This window comes from Dasypus novemcinctus, chromosome 7 (assembly GCF_030445035.2).
Source record: "Dasypus novemcinctus isolate mDasNov1 chromosome 7, mDasNov1.1.hap2, whole genome shotgun sequence".
NCBI classification, from domain to species: Eukaryota; Metazoa; Chordata; class Mammalia; order Cingulata; family Dasypodidae; genus Dasypus; species Dasypus novemcinctus.
Genome location: NC_080679.1, coordinates 108942827 through 108957412, shown reverse-complemented (window position 1 = coordinate 108957412; position 14586 = coordinate 108942827). Strand labels below are relative to the sequence as shown.

The window sequence follows — 14586 nt, the reverse complement described above, 5'->3', positions numbered from 1 at the left end:
GTTTGTTTTATCTCCCTCCTTCCTTCCTTTCATTTTTTTTTTTTTTTCATTTTGAGAGTCCATTATTCCTTACTGTCCATTTATTGAGCCTAAAAGAAAACTCGAATTTGTGGTTTATTGGGTGCCTTTATATAAGTTCACCTATAGTAAGACAATGTGAAAAGTGCTGCTATGGTTTTGATTTTCCTCCTTTAGATCAAAGCAGGATGACCTTTCATTAGATAGAGTGATCTTCGAAGCAGCCAGCCTAAGTGGTACATAATCGTCTGTGAGTTCCTACTCACAGAAGGCCATAAATATTCATCTGGATGGGGCTTCTAAACTTTTTTACTGCCTTAAACTTTTTACTACACATTATATTGCATATATCCTTGAATATAAGGCTTCTCACAACTGAACAGATAAATGGTTCAGCCATAGTAGAGCTGTACCTCTGCTGGAGGAATATAAATGTTGTTCTAGAAGGTGAAAAAGATCACAGCATATCACTGACTTACAATTGTACAATGCTATCTCTTGATGACTAATATTTTTGCAATGTTTAAGTTGCTTTCTTGGGGGTAAGGCATGCTGAAAAGTTCTTTCTTTTCTTTCAGGCCACTAAAGATGCATTGAAAAAATAACTGCCTTGGTCTAGGCAGAATGATCCTGCTGTTCTTAAAAATAGTAATTATCACTTTCTGGAATCCTTACTTACTTTCTTGGGATAACCCATGTCCTCCCAATGATTGCAATACACTATTTTTTGTTATACTTGATAGTCTCATATTACAGAGCTAATCTAGTAGACACCAGTTCACGTGCCTATACTTAGACTATACTAAACCAGAAGCCCTAATGAGATATTAGTGGCACACTGATATTTGTTTTGCATTATAGTCTATAACCTCTACAACCATAAACTCTATTAAAGTTCTTCTGTATTTTAACTCCTCATTTTCAATCTAAGGTTAACATATACATGAAAAACTTTTACCATTAAATAAGTAGGAGCTGGAATAATTTATATAAACTCACTTTGAGTTCTTTATTATATTGTTGCTCCTGAATTTTTATATTACATTTAAAAGGATACTAGGCAAGTTGCATGTCATATTAAAAGTTACAGTAGAATTTCTAACAGCTAAATGCAACATATTCTCAAAAAATTAACCTACCTCGTTGATCCAACATTGTTCAGTGAAATATATATAGATAAAATAACTTTTCTTATCCCCCTTTATTGCATTGAGATTACCTAGTCTATGAATTATGTATGTTTGAGAGATTAATAACCTCATAAAAATCTTCTCTAGCTTTCATCAGGTGTGTAATCAAATGTGTATAAGCATACCAAATCTTATAATATCAGCTAAATGACCAACTAAAATTATTTATAGTATTTCCTTCTTAGCCAAAAGCCACTTAATTTTATTTATACAGAGATAGTCAGTGATAGCCTGGGTTATTTAGAAATGTTTCATATATTCCTGTTGTTTTTTTCACAGTTAAGTCTGTCAGTCTAAATCTTTCCAAGTTACTAATGGAGTGTGTACTAGCCTGGAGTTCCTTTTAAGATACTTGTATCTCGAGCTTCTGAGAAATGAGTGAAGATATTTAGTTTCTGTTTGGTTTGGTGGTTATGGCAAAGGAGAAACTACAAAAAGCAGTGTGCTGGATGAAAGGACAGAGAAAAAAAAGGAGACTGGTAGTTAGTGCTGAAGAAAAGCAATAATCAAATCCCATCCACGGAGTGGGAGAAAGTGGCAGGGTCATTTCTAATAGAGTCTCAAAAATGGGGGAGCGATTAAGGCATTCTCATGTAAAAATGCAGAATTTTTGTCATCACTATACTGGTCCTATAAGAAATGCTATAGGAAGTTCTTCATGTTGAAAGGAAAAGTCACTAGAAAATAGATCAAAGACAGGAAGAAATAAAGATGTTCAGTGAAGGTAACTATATGGGTAAATATAAATGCCAATACTCTTGTATCTTTGGTTTATAACTCCAATTTTTACTTCTTACAGGATCTAAAACACAAATATATAAAATGGCATGATAAATCTATGGTTTTAGACTCAAAATGTATAAATATATAAACTGTGAGATGAATAATATATAGGTAGGGGAAAAATGGGTACACAAACACAGTTTATTTATGCTGTTACAGCTAAATTGATAACAAATCAAGTGAGATTGTTATAGAATTAGGATGTTAAATTTAAGCCCCATGGTAACTCTAAAGGAAATATCTGAAAAAAATATATGCAAAGAAGGACATGAGGAGGTATTTTAGAGTTCATTACAAAAGATTAACTAAATATAGAAATAACCAGTAAAGGAAAAACCAAGGACATAAAGGTATAAGACTTACAAAAAATCAAAAAACAACATGGCAGAAGTAAGTTCTGTGTTGTGATGGTTCGAAGTTGTATGTACCCCAGAAAAATATGTTCTTAAATTTAATCCAGTCACATGGGGGTGGACCCATTATACGTAAGGCATTTAAAAGAGGCTACTTCAGTAAATGTGCGGCCCACCTCATTCAGGATGGGTCTTAATCTTATTATTGGATTCTTTATAAGCCAACTGAATACAAAGAGAAAGGGAGAAAGCCACAGGAGTTTGCTGAAATGGAACCCAGAAGAGAAGGAAGAGACCAGGAAATGCCATCATGTGCCTTGCCACGTGGTAGAGGAGCCAAGGATAGCTAGCAGCTGGTTTTCAGGAAGGAAGAATCATTTGGACATTTTCTTGACCTCAAAACTGTATGCTGATAAATTCCTATTGTTTAAGTCAACCCATTTAATGGTATTTGCCTTAAAAGCCTAAGAAACTAAAACATGTGTTAACAGTAGTAACTTTAAATATTAATAGTCAAACAGCAGAGACTGTCAGAAGGGATAATAACATGATTAAGGTATATTATGTTTATAAGAGATTCACCTTAAGTTCAAAAATACAAGTAGATTGAAAGTGAAAGGAGGGATATAATATTCCATGCAAATAGTAACCAAAAGTATCTATACTAATATCAGATATAGTAGACTTTATGTAAAAAAATTTCAAAGGGACAAAGATGGAGACTATATTTTGATAAAGGGGTAATTAAAGATGATATAATGATTATAACTATATATGCACTTAACAACAGAGCTCCAAAATATGTGAAGAAAACGTTGCCAGATGTGAAGAAGAGACAGAGAGTTCTACATTACAAGTAGGAGACTTTAATATAATACTTTCGGTAATGGATAGAATACCTAGACAGAAGATCAATAAGGAAATAGAGAATTTGAACAACTATAAACCAAGTAGACCTACAGAACACTTCACCCAGCCATAGCAGAATATACATTTTTCTCAAGTGGTAGAATAGACCATAGGTTAGGTAATAATAGGAGTCTGATTAATTTTAAGAAATTAATATCATGCAACGTATGCTCTCTAACCACAATGAAATGAATTTAGAAATTAATAACAGAGGGAGAACTGGACAATTCACAAATATATGTAGATTAAAAAATACACTATCAACAACCAATGGGTCCAAGAAGAAATCACAATGGAAATTAGAAAAAAATCTAAGGACAAATAAAAAGAAAAATACAATATACTAAAACATCCGATGCAGAAAGGCAGTGCACAGAAGAAAATTTATAGCTGCAAATATTTACAGTACAAAAGAAGAAAGATATAAAATCAGTTATATAATATCATACATGGAGAAACTAGTAATAGAAAGGCAAAATAAACTCCAATTAAGCTAAAGGGAAGAAAGAATGATCAGAATAGAGATAAATGAAATAGATAATAGAAAAATAATAGAGAACCAATGACAAAAAAGTTGTAGTTGTTAATTTTTAAGGACTATAGAATTGTAAATCTTCTAGCTATACTGGCAAAGAAAATAAAAGATTGGACACAAATAAGAAAAATCAGAAATGAAAGGGTAAACACTACAACTGACTTTATAAAAATGTTAAAAGAAGATCCTGAGAGTATACTATGAATAGCTGTACACCAACAAATTAGATAAATCTAGTCAAAATGGAGCACAGGAATTCATCACGAAGAAATAGAAACCATCAATAACAAGTAGGGGTTGAATCAATAATCAAAAACCTAACGACCAAAGAAAAGTCCAGGACCAGATGGCTTCCCTGATGAATTTTACCAAACACTTAAAGAGAAAATAACAATTCTTTTAAATCTTTTCCAAAGAATTCCAGAGGTGTTTTCACTTCCTAGTTCATCCAATGAGGCTAGCTTTATCCTGATACCTAAGCCTGAAAAAGACATCACAAGAAAAGAAAATTCCAGACCAATTTACCTTGTGAATATAGGTATAAAAAACCCTCATCAAAATGTTAGTTCTGAGACATGCTGCAACATGAAAGGGCTTGAAAACATTATGCTCAGTGAAATAAGCAAGGCACATAAGGACAAATATTATATGATGTCACAGCTTTGAGATACCTAGAAATAGTAAATTCATAGAGACAGAGAAAATAGATTAGAGGTTACCAGGTGTGCTGGTCTGAGTATTTTGTGGACCCCAGAAAATTATGTTTTTAAGCTAAATCCATTTCTGTACATGTAACCTATTTATGATGAAACTTTTGGATAGATTCAGTTAAGGGCCTCTGATTAGATAGCAGGACCCAAGGTTGGTCCTAATTGTCTTACTGGAGTCCTTTTTTAAATGGAGTACTACAAGCAGAGACAAAGAGTAAAATGCTTCATCTCCCCCACAGCTGAGCTCCAGAGACCCGCCAAGCTGCCATTATACCTAGCCGTGTGCCTGATCATCCACAGCTGAGCTCCAGGAGAATGTGAGCCTCAAGTGGAAGGTACAGATTTTGGCAGATTGTACCATGTGGCAGGAGTCCAGAAATGCCAGTGCCAACCTCTGGTGAAACAGCATCTCTGATGGTGCCTTGATTTAGATATTTTCACAACCTCAGAACTGTAAGTTTCTACCTTAATAAATACCCATTTTAAAAGTAAACCCATTACTAGTATATTGCATTGTCAGGCTTCAGCAAACTGCAATACAAGGGAATGGGAAGAGGGGGAAAGGAGAAGTTTTTGCTTGGTAGGTATGAAGTGTAGGTAAATAAAAATTAATTTAAAATTTTGAAATTGAAAAAATTACAAGCATTGTAAGGGATGTTCAGAAATCACTGGTATTAGAACATTTCTAACTAAAACAAAGAAATGTCACACACATTTGCAAACTTGGGTGAACTAAGATGTTCATAGTAGCATTGTTTTCAATAGTGGTATGTGGAGGCAATTTGAGCAGTCATCACTGAAAGAAAACTATGGTTTATGAGGCAGCAGTTAGAAACAGCTGATTAGATATTCACAGAGCAACTTGGAAGAAATTTAGTAGCATAGTATATAGTGAACCAAGATTATATGTGTGCTTGTGAGTATCAGTATGAATATATATAGCATGCATATATAATTTTGTGAATATATATTTACATATTAAAATATGTACACGTATAAAATATTATATATTTTAGAAAGCAACACTTGAATAAAAATGGTATAACATATAACATGTTAAAATATAGCTGTGGGGGAAGACAGTGTGGCTCAAGTGACTGGGCTTCCATCTACCATATGGGAGAACCCGGGCTCAATCTTCCAGGCCTCCTGGTAAAGGCATGCCTGCCCCAGGAGGCAGGCTAGCACAGTGAGCCATGCAGCAAGATGATGACCCAACAAAAGAGAGATACAAGGGAGACTCAAGGTGAGACGCAACAGAAATCAGGAACTGAGGTGGCATAAGCAACAGGGAACCTCTCGAACCTCTCTCCCACATCGGAGGTCCCCAGGATCAAATCATGGTGAAGCCTAGAGGAGAAAAAAACAAGAGAAGACAGAAAAAAAACAAAGAAACAAACAAACAAACACAGAAGATCACACAGTGAATTGACATAGACATCCAAACAGCATGGTCAGAGGGAGGAGAACAGAATTATATTGCTGTGGGAAATGGGTTATGATATGGATGATAATACATCACAAATTATTTAGTATGATTAATTCCATCTTGTGCATCTGAGTTTAAAGAGCAAACATGAACATATATACTAGAGTGAGAATAACTGAATTATTCTAACAAAATAATTTCCTTACAATGTTTTAAATTTTATGAAATAAAAAATAACATCAAAGAAGCACAAAAATTGCCTAAAAATGCATCAGAAATAATATCAAACATCAAGTATAAAAAGAATACAAATGGTTTAAAAAGCAGTTTTGGGGAACAGATATAGCTCAAGCAGTTGAGTGCCTGCTTCCCACATGGGAGGTCCCAGGTTCAATTCCTGATGCCTTCTGAAAAAAAAACAAACAACAAACAAAACAAATGATAAAACTAACTCAGGGAAGCTGACTTGGCTCAGGGGTTGAGCATTGGCTTCCCACATATGAGGTGCTGGGTTCAGTCCCTGGTACCTCAAAAAATAAATGCAGGTATTAAAAATCATTTAAAACATAAAAAATATTTACAGAGAAAATGTATGTAATATTAAATAAAATGCAGGACTGAATTCTAAATTGTAGAATGAGATAGTACCTTTGTTGGTGATTGAATCATGTATCCTACAAAAATACAAGTTCAAGTCATAATCAGCATTCCTGTGGGTGTGATCCCGTTTGTAAATTGTATCTTTAAATATGTTAAGGTGGGTCAGAGTGATTAGGATCTTCCAAGATCTTATTTGGGTGTGGCCAGTTAAATCAGGTTAGGTATTAATAGATAACATCATAGTCCTTATAAAGGAAAGCCAGAAGCCAGAGAGAGCCACAGGAGAGACCAAGGATATTGCCATGTGACGGAGGTTTGCCATCACCAGAATGCTACCAAATTAGGGGGAAAAGCATAGTCTTGCCATCATCTTGCCTTTGGACTTTGGATCTCCAACGAGTGAGCCAATAAATTCTTGTTGTTTAAGCCAAACCATTGTGTGGTGTGTGGTATTTGTCATAGCATCTCTGGAACAATAAGATAACTTTCCTTATATGGTTGTTATAAGAACTAATGAGATGGAAGCAGACTTGGCCCAATGGATAGGGTGTCCGCCTACCACATGGGAGGTCTGAGGTTCAAACCCTGGGCCTCCTTGACCTGTGTGGAGCTACCCACACACAGTGCTGATGCGCGCAAGGAGTGCCGTGCCACGCAGAGGTGTCCCCTGCATAGGGGAGCCCCATGCTCAAGGAGTGCGCCCTGTAATGAGAGCCGCCTAGCACGAAAGAAAGTGCAGCCTGCCCAAGAATGGTGCTGCACACACGGAGAGCTGACACAACAAGATGACGCAACAAAAAGAAACACAGATTCCGGGTGCCGCTGATAAGGATAGAAGTGTTCACAGAAGAGCCTACAGCAAATGCACACAGAGAGCAGACAACTGGGGGGGGCGGGGGGGCAAGGGGGGAGAAACAAATAAATAAATCTTTAAAAAAAAAAGAACTAATGAGAAATCATGAACATTTATTACAAAATGCCACCAACACACCAGTGCAAGTATTCAATAAAATTTACCCATGACTAGTAGTAGTAGTAAAAAGAATAACTTCCAATGTTATATAAATATAAGGAAATATAGAAAAATGTGTCTTTTTAGCTGAATAGTGGCATATGAGCTGGTTTTTAACTTTTAAAATATTTTCTTATATTTTTCAAATGTTACTACTTTGTTGATAAGATTAAAAAATATTATCTTTTTCTTTTTCAGAATAATACAGTGTTACAAGTAAGCTGAAGTATTCTTTATTACACTTATTCTTTCTCTTTCTCTCTCTACAGAGACAACCATTGATTGAAAAACAGCATGGAATATTTATTTAACCATACAAGATCAAGTCATTCCAGATACTTTCATACAGAACTCAATATATGTATACCAGTGTTGCTGTTACTGTGCTTAAGGGACACAACATATAGAGATGACAAAGGGTCAAATGGGAATACATAATAATAAGTGTAGAAATTCCTTAAAAGTCTTTCTTTGCCCTCTTCTTTTTCTTGACTGCTAAAGAATATAGATAACTGAACTTACTAAGCTGTTTAAATAGTATGAGGCCTATACTGAGCATAAACATACCATTTATGTAATGAATGTCTCCACATTTTGCAACTTCTGATGGTGAGGTTCACTAATGATCTCATGAAATATTTGCTTTCTGTAGCATATATTTATCTAAACTTTTTAATTGAACTACAAGAAGCAATGACAAGACTCTCTGAAAACTTCATTTTTATCATTATTTATATGTATTTTAGAGGTTTATGGTATTAAGCTTTTGTATTCTAAAAAGAATTATATCTAAATAAGATTTCAATTTCTCTTTCCAAGTTTAATCTTAATCCCTTTGGTTTCATCTGCTTCTAGTCCTCAGAATGAGATATAACAGCAAAAAAATGTAGTAAGAAATGAAACTTACATGTGCAAGTTGTACCATTTTCATCCAAAAGTTGATTATCAGCACAAGCACATACTCTGCCTCCTGGAATGGCCAAGCAAAGTGTACTACAGCCGCCATTGTTTATTCGGCACATATTATCACCTGCAAAAGAAGGGACACAAACATTAGAGAATTCCAATTCCATCCAAATTTAGCCAATCCAAATTCACCTTCTTTCTAGGAGAAATATGTAGGCATAAATAAGTATACAGATATATGCATATATATATTATATATTTAAAAATGTAGTCAAGGTTATTATTGAATCCTAAATAAAATTAAGAAATATTTGAAAATATATGAAGCTTGGTAGATAAGAGGAAACAGTTTGTACATTGGCGGAGGTGACAGAAATTTCTGTGGAAATACAGATCAGGAGAGAGAAATAGGGAGCAGAAGATGGAATGGTGTCTGTTTAGAATAGTTTTCCAGATTAGGTCTGTCATATTGACTCGCGAGTTGTTTGGATAGTAGACCACCAACTCATGTAAGGTGGCTTTGGATCCCCAGTGAATGGAAAGCAAACAGGCTTTCAGCACAGGAATGGCATAATATTTCCTCTTGGGCAAGGAATACACTGGCCTGTCAGTGCATTGGGTCCTCCAAAGATCAAAAGACTTCTGTGATGTCTTAGAACTGAACAACCTGGGCAGGAGACTGTCCAGTATGCAAGGGTAAAAGTGCCCCAGTGGACCTGAGCAGTAGAGGTAGTGATGAGGCATGAAAAGATTATTAATAAAGTGGGCATGAGTAGAAATTCATAAAGAAATTATTCATTAACTTATGTGTGACACTCTGGAAGACTCAGATAAAACTGAGTAAAACACCAGGAAGCTGGAGTTCATTATTTTATAAAGATTAAAGTGAGTATAAATAAAATTTAGGTAATCACCATTTGCTACTATTTATTCTGACAGGTTGGATATACAAGAAAGAAAGTTTATTTACTTAGCTATATATATGTAGAACTTTACATAAAATGTGACAATACTAGTGATCCAATTGGCAGTGTAAATAGTAGCAGCATTTTATACTACTATGTTGTGTTATACAAGAGATCAATAAATATCAATTTGATCATTTCAGAAGACATTACTTAATTATTAAAAATAAAGAACTTTAATTTTTCAGAGACATACAATAAAATGATTACAATGATATTGGCAGTTAAACTGCAAGGTCAAAATTATGACTAAAGGGAAACGGACTTTGGCCCAGTGGTTAGGGCGTCCGTCTACCACATGGGAGGCCCGCGGTTCAAGCCCCGGGCCTCCTTGACCCGTGTGGAGCTGGCCCATGCGCAGTGCTGATGCGCGCAAGGAGTGCCCTGCCACACAGGGGTGTCCCCCGCGTAGGGGAGCCCCACGCGCAAGGAGTGCACCCATAAGGAGAGCCGCCCAGCGCGAAGGAGGGAGCAGCCTGCCCAGGAATGGCGCCGCCCACACTTCCCGTGCCGCTGACGACAACAGAAGCGGACAAAGAAACAAGACGCAGCAAAAAGACACAGAAAACAGACAACCGGGGGAGGGGAGGGGAATTAAATAAATAAAAATAAATCTTTAAAAAAAAAAAAAAAATTATGACTAAAGTAACAAATTAAGTTATTATACTGTGGGCCTCTGGAGTTGGATGTATTATGCAAGGAATAATAAGTGAGGAAAAACACGCTAAAATGTTGTTGTATGTAATAAATATTTAGCTCATTCTCATAGACTATTATTGTGGACCAACAGATCAGAAGAAATGACCTAAATTATATTATTAATATCATTTCTTTTCATTATTTTGAGAAGTATATTTAACTTTCTATGTTTATAAAATAAAAAATACATATACATACTTGAAAGCAAAGGAAGCTAATAATTTAAGCTATGCCATCAGATTTCTGAACTCATAGGGTAATTAAACTTAGTCTGGACTTTTTCCAACAGGGGATGCAGACTTTTTAAAGGAACTTCCAGATATAATCATGTTTATTCCATAAAATAAAAATGCAATAATTCATAGGACACTTGTGCATATTATCTATGTAATGTAGATTATGTACAGGATTAAACTGTATAATCAATATTTTTGTAAAAGTGTCTGGAAAAGTAGAATTAACTCCAAATATTTTGAAAATATATGAAGAATTTAAAACAATAGCAAATAAGGAAATGAATATTTCAATATATTGAAACAATGTATCAGGATGTATTTTCATGTGGACAATATAAACTGAATATTTTACTCTTTAATTCAATTACATGATTCATACTTACATTTCTCACTGAATAGGAAAGTTAAGTTTTTAGAAATAAATTACTGTCTTTCAAATCCTAAATATGTTATCTTCTGTGAATATTACACATTAAAATAAAGAAATAGTCATTTGTCCTGTCACGGTAGAAACCCAAAGTTCTAAAATGATTTGAATAATTACATATTATTTTCTGTTTTAATATTATTCCAATATATTTTTAAATTTCATTACCTGAAGAACATGTTCTAGTTAGTCTTTTTTGAAATTGTGTTTGCTTTCAAGTCTTTAAATTTACAATAACCTCTGTAAAACATGGTTAAGTAACTACTTTTCAAAGTACAAAAAAATTGTATACATAAATATAATTGGAAAAGTTAATTAACATATTGATAGCGATCACTATTGAAAAACCATAATGCATCAATTCCAGGGCTAGTTACCTTATTATACATTTAATTTAACTTAATGTTTACAATAAACTTATAATGTAGTTTTTTTTATCTCATTTACAGGTAGAACTACTGAAGATCTAAGGGTTTAAATGACCTTTCCAAGGACTAGAATTAAGAAATATTCTTTATTTAAAATAAGGACGTATACTAAGGTTTATTATATATTTCTAGATAATAATTATTATCACCATTACTATTACTCTAAATAATTACAAATAAGAATTTCTCTGATGTCAGAGTTCTTGCTTTTAAACTCTATGTTATTTATATATGACAAAATAAATCTACACCAAAAACAGGATACAAAAATAATATAGTATAAACAATAAATCAAAACTCTAAATTAAATCATGTATAAGCAGATATATATTTTTAATAAAATATGCAAGGAAAGCAAATGAGGTATAACTGTTAAAATCTACTTCTATAAAATGGTATGTCTGGGCCCAGACTTTTTTCTTTTCTGCCCAATCATACATCTTTTCAGAAGTAGCACATGGTGTGTATTTGATAAATAGTTCATTCTGACTATACAAATGAATGAATAAATTAAGAAATGATGGTAACAACATAGTGGTTTGAAGATAGGAACAATCATTTGGTACAGAATTTGTGAATGGATATAAGTGAGTTTTAAAAAGATTAAGGGACTACTCTCATATATAAGTGTGTGAGTCTGATATGTACATGTGTGGGTATTATATTAAGAGTCTGGTTGGCATTTTGGGTTATTTTTAATGGTGATTATCAAATGGGAAATTGGAAAGGAAAGAAAAAATGTGTGATAAATGGTTCTCTCACTAAATATAAATCCTACAAAATAATGTGGTTAATAAACAAGTCATGCACTAATGCAGTAAATGAATATTTCTTTGTCAATTTCACTCATGCTATGTAAACCAAGGATCCCTGAATTCTACGATTCTGTAAAGGCAGTCAAGAAGGACTTTATTTATTTGTTTTTAAATAAGAAAACAAAATTTATCAAAACTAAAACTACAATGACCAAAGAAAACACACATTTCTCTCTTCTATGTAAAATTATGCTGATTACATTGTTTTCATAAGTAAAATTGGGCACAGAGAAAAATACTCTGTAGTCAGACCTGAATTTGAATCCCTGGCTCACAATATGTCCTAGGGAAAAATTACTACATTTTCCTGATCTTTGGTTTCTCAGACATATAATGGAATTTAATTTTATCTATCTTAAATATCTCTTGTGATGTTTAAATAAGAATGCTTAGGATTGTAGGAAGTCAGAGGAACAGAAAGCTCCAGGATTCAGTCCTTCCACCAGAACAATTAAACAGACAGGAATTACCTAAAACAACTATTTCAAATCTCCAGAGTCCAGTAGAACACTGTAGAGCATCCAGAGAAGAGTTGGATGAAGGGTCTGGTAAGTTATGGTACAGACTAGTAAATTGCACTCTCCACGAAGTGGCCACTGGTGCCCATTCCCACTCTCATGTGAGGTTGTCATGGGGTCCAACCCATGGATAGCTCTCTGGTGATAGCAAAGCATATGAAATTCCTCTTCTCCAAGACCAGTGATGGGCATAGTTGATTTTGATCACAGCTTTTGATTAATCATTTTGGATCACTTAATTCTAGGCTCTGATGTCAGTCATCATTCCAAACTGTTAGGGACAAAGGTGACTGAGGAGACCTAAAGATGCAACATTTCCTCAGGGCCACAGGGAATGGTTATCTGAAGGACTACATTTGTTGAGCTGATCAAGAAATTGCAGCTTTGGGGAGCCATGGAAGAAGTTCCTGATGTCTTTACTGACACCCTTCCCAGGGCAGTTTGGAGAATGAGTGTGCCTACTTTATGGGTCCTTGGCCTTGTTCTTGCTGGGAAAGACTGACTTGGGAAATTCTTCTCTGTAGTGCCCCACCTTCCAGAATTTATCTCCAAGGCAAAAGCAGCTTGAGTCAAGAAAAGGAATGTAAGAATTTATAGAGGCAGACAGACTGGGGCAATGGCTTGCCTGCCTTAAACACCTGAGAAAGGGAGGTTTGTGTCTTAAGAAATAGAGGGACCATTCAAACCCTGTAAAGAAGGAAACTCCAAAACAATTACCAAGCACAATACCAGGCAAGACAAAGGACCAGAAAATACAGAGGACCCTGTACTCTTCTTCATTTGCCTTGGATGGACCTTCATGATAGGAGTGTGGAGAATTAAGAAAATCTTTCTTATCACCTGCTGGTTACATTATCAATGAACAGACATCTCAGGGAATAAATTCCAGAGTTAACATTTGAAAATATTAAAAAGCCCAGGGAGCAGAGGTAGGCCAAGTAGTTGAGCACCCGTTTCCCAGGTTCGAGGTTTCAGGTTCAATCCCAAATATCTCCTAAAAAGCAAACAAACAGTTGAAAAAACCAACTCTACTGTGCAAGAAAAGAGCCCAATATATACAAATATATTTTGTATATTTTGTTGGAAAAAATGGTCCAACCAAAGAAAGAGCATAAAAATCAGAGAAACACCAATGAAGAGGACCAGAATGTGGACATACTAAAGACTTTAAAATGATGATCTTAAAAATGCTCAAGGAGAAAAAGGAAGTTAAGGAGAAAGAACTAAGGGATAACAGGAAAATAAGGACTGAGCAATATGAGAATCTAAGTAAAGAGTTTGAGATTTTAAAAAGGACCAAACAGAACTATCAGGGTTGAAGACTGCAATAAATAAAATGAAGAATTCCCAAAAGAATTTCAACAGCAGATTGGAGCTGACAGAGGGAAGAATTAGCAAACTCAAGGACAAGAAAATTGAGAATTCTGGGACACCATCAAATGCACCAATATATGCATTACAGGAGTCCCAGACTGAGAAGGAAGGAGGGATGGAGGAAAAGAGGGAAGGAAAGAAAAATGAAAGGAGAGAAGGGTGGGAGGGAGGGAAAGGAAGAAAGAGGCAGAAGGAATATTCAAAGAAATAGTGATGTTGAACTTCACAAATTTAGCAAAACGTATGAATATGCACATCCAAGCCCAGAGGACACCAAACAGGAAAACCATGAAGAAAAATAAGTCCCATCATATACTGATCACACTATCAAACGCAAAGGACAAGAAGAGAGTTCTGAAAGCTGCAAAAGAAAAGCAATGTTTTATGTACAAGTAATTCCCAAGTAGACTGAGTGCTGATTTCTTATCAGAAACCATAGAGGCAAGGAGGTACTGGGTTGAAATACTCAAAGTGCTGAAAGGAAACAATTGCCAACCAAGAACTTTATATTTAGTGAGACTTTCCTTCTAAACTAAGGTTAAGATTAAGACATATCTAGGAAAATAATAGCTGAAGGAGTTCATCCCCATTAGACCTAGCCTACAAAATAATGCTAGAGAGTTCCTCGAACTTTAAGGAAAGAGTTCAAAGTGATATAAAGAAATAAAGACCTCTGGTA

General features: G+C 34.8%; 1 protein-coding gene across 1 annotated transcript in view; it reads right to left on the bottom strand.

The window, feature by feature from the left end:
* The window catches only part of LRP1B (LDL receptor related protein 1B), a 2023931-nt gene that overhangs the window by 837407 nt on the left and 1171938 nt on the right, over positions 1–14586 (bottom strand). Inside the window, exon 15 of the mRNA XM_058301027.2 lies at positions 8447–8569. Coding sequence (XP_058157010.1) covers positions 8447–8569 — 123 coding nt within the window. The remainder of the gene's footprint in view (positions 1–8446; positions 8570–14586) is intronic.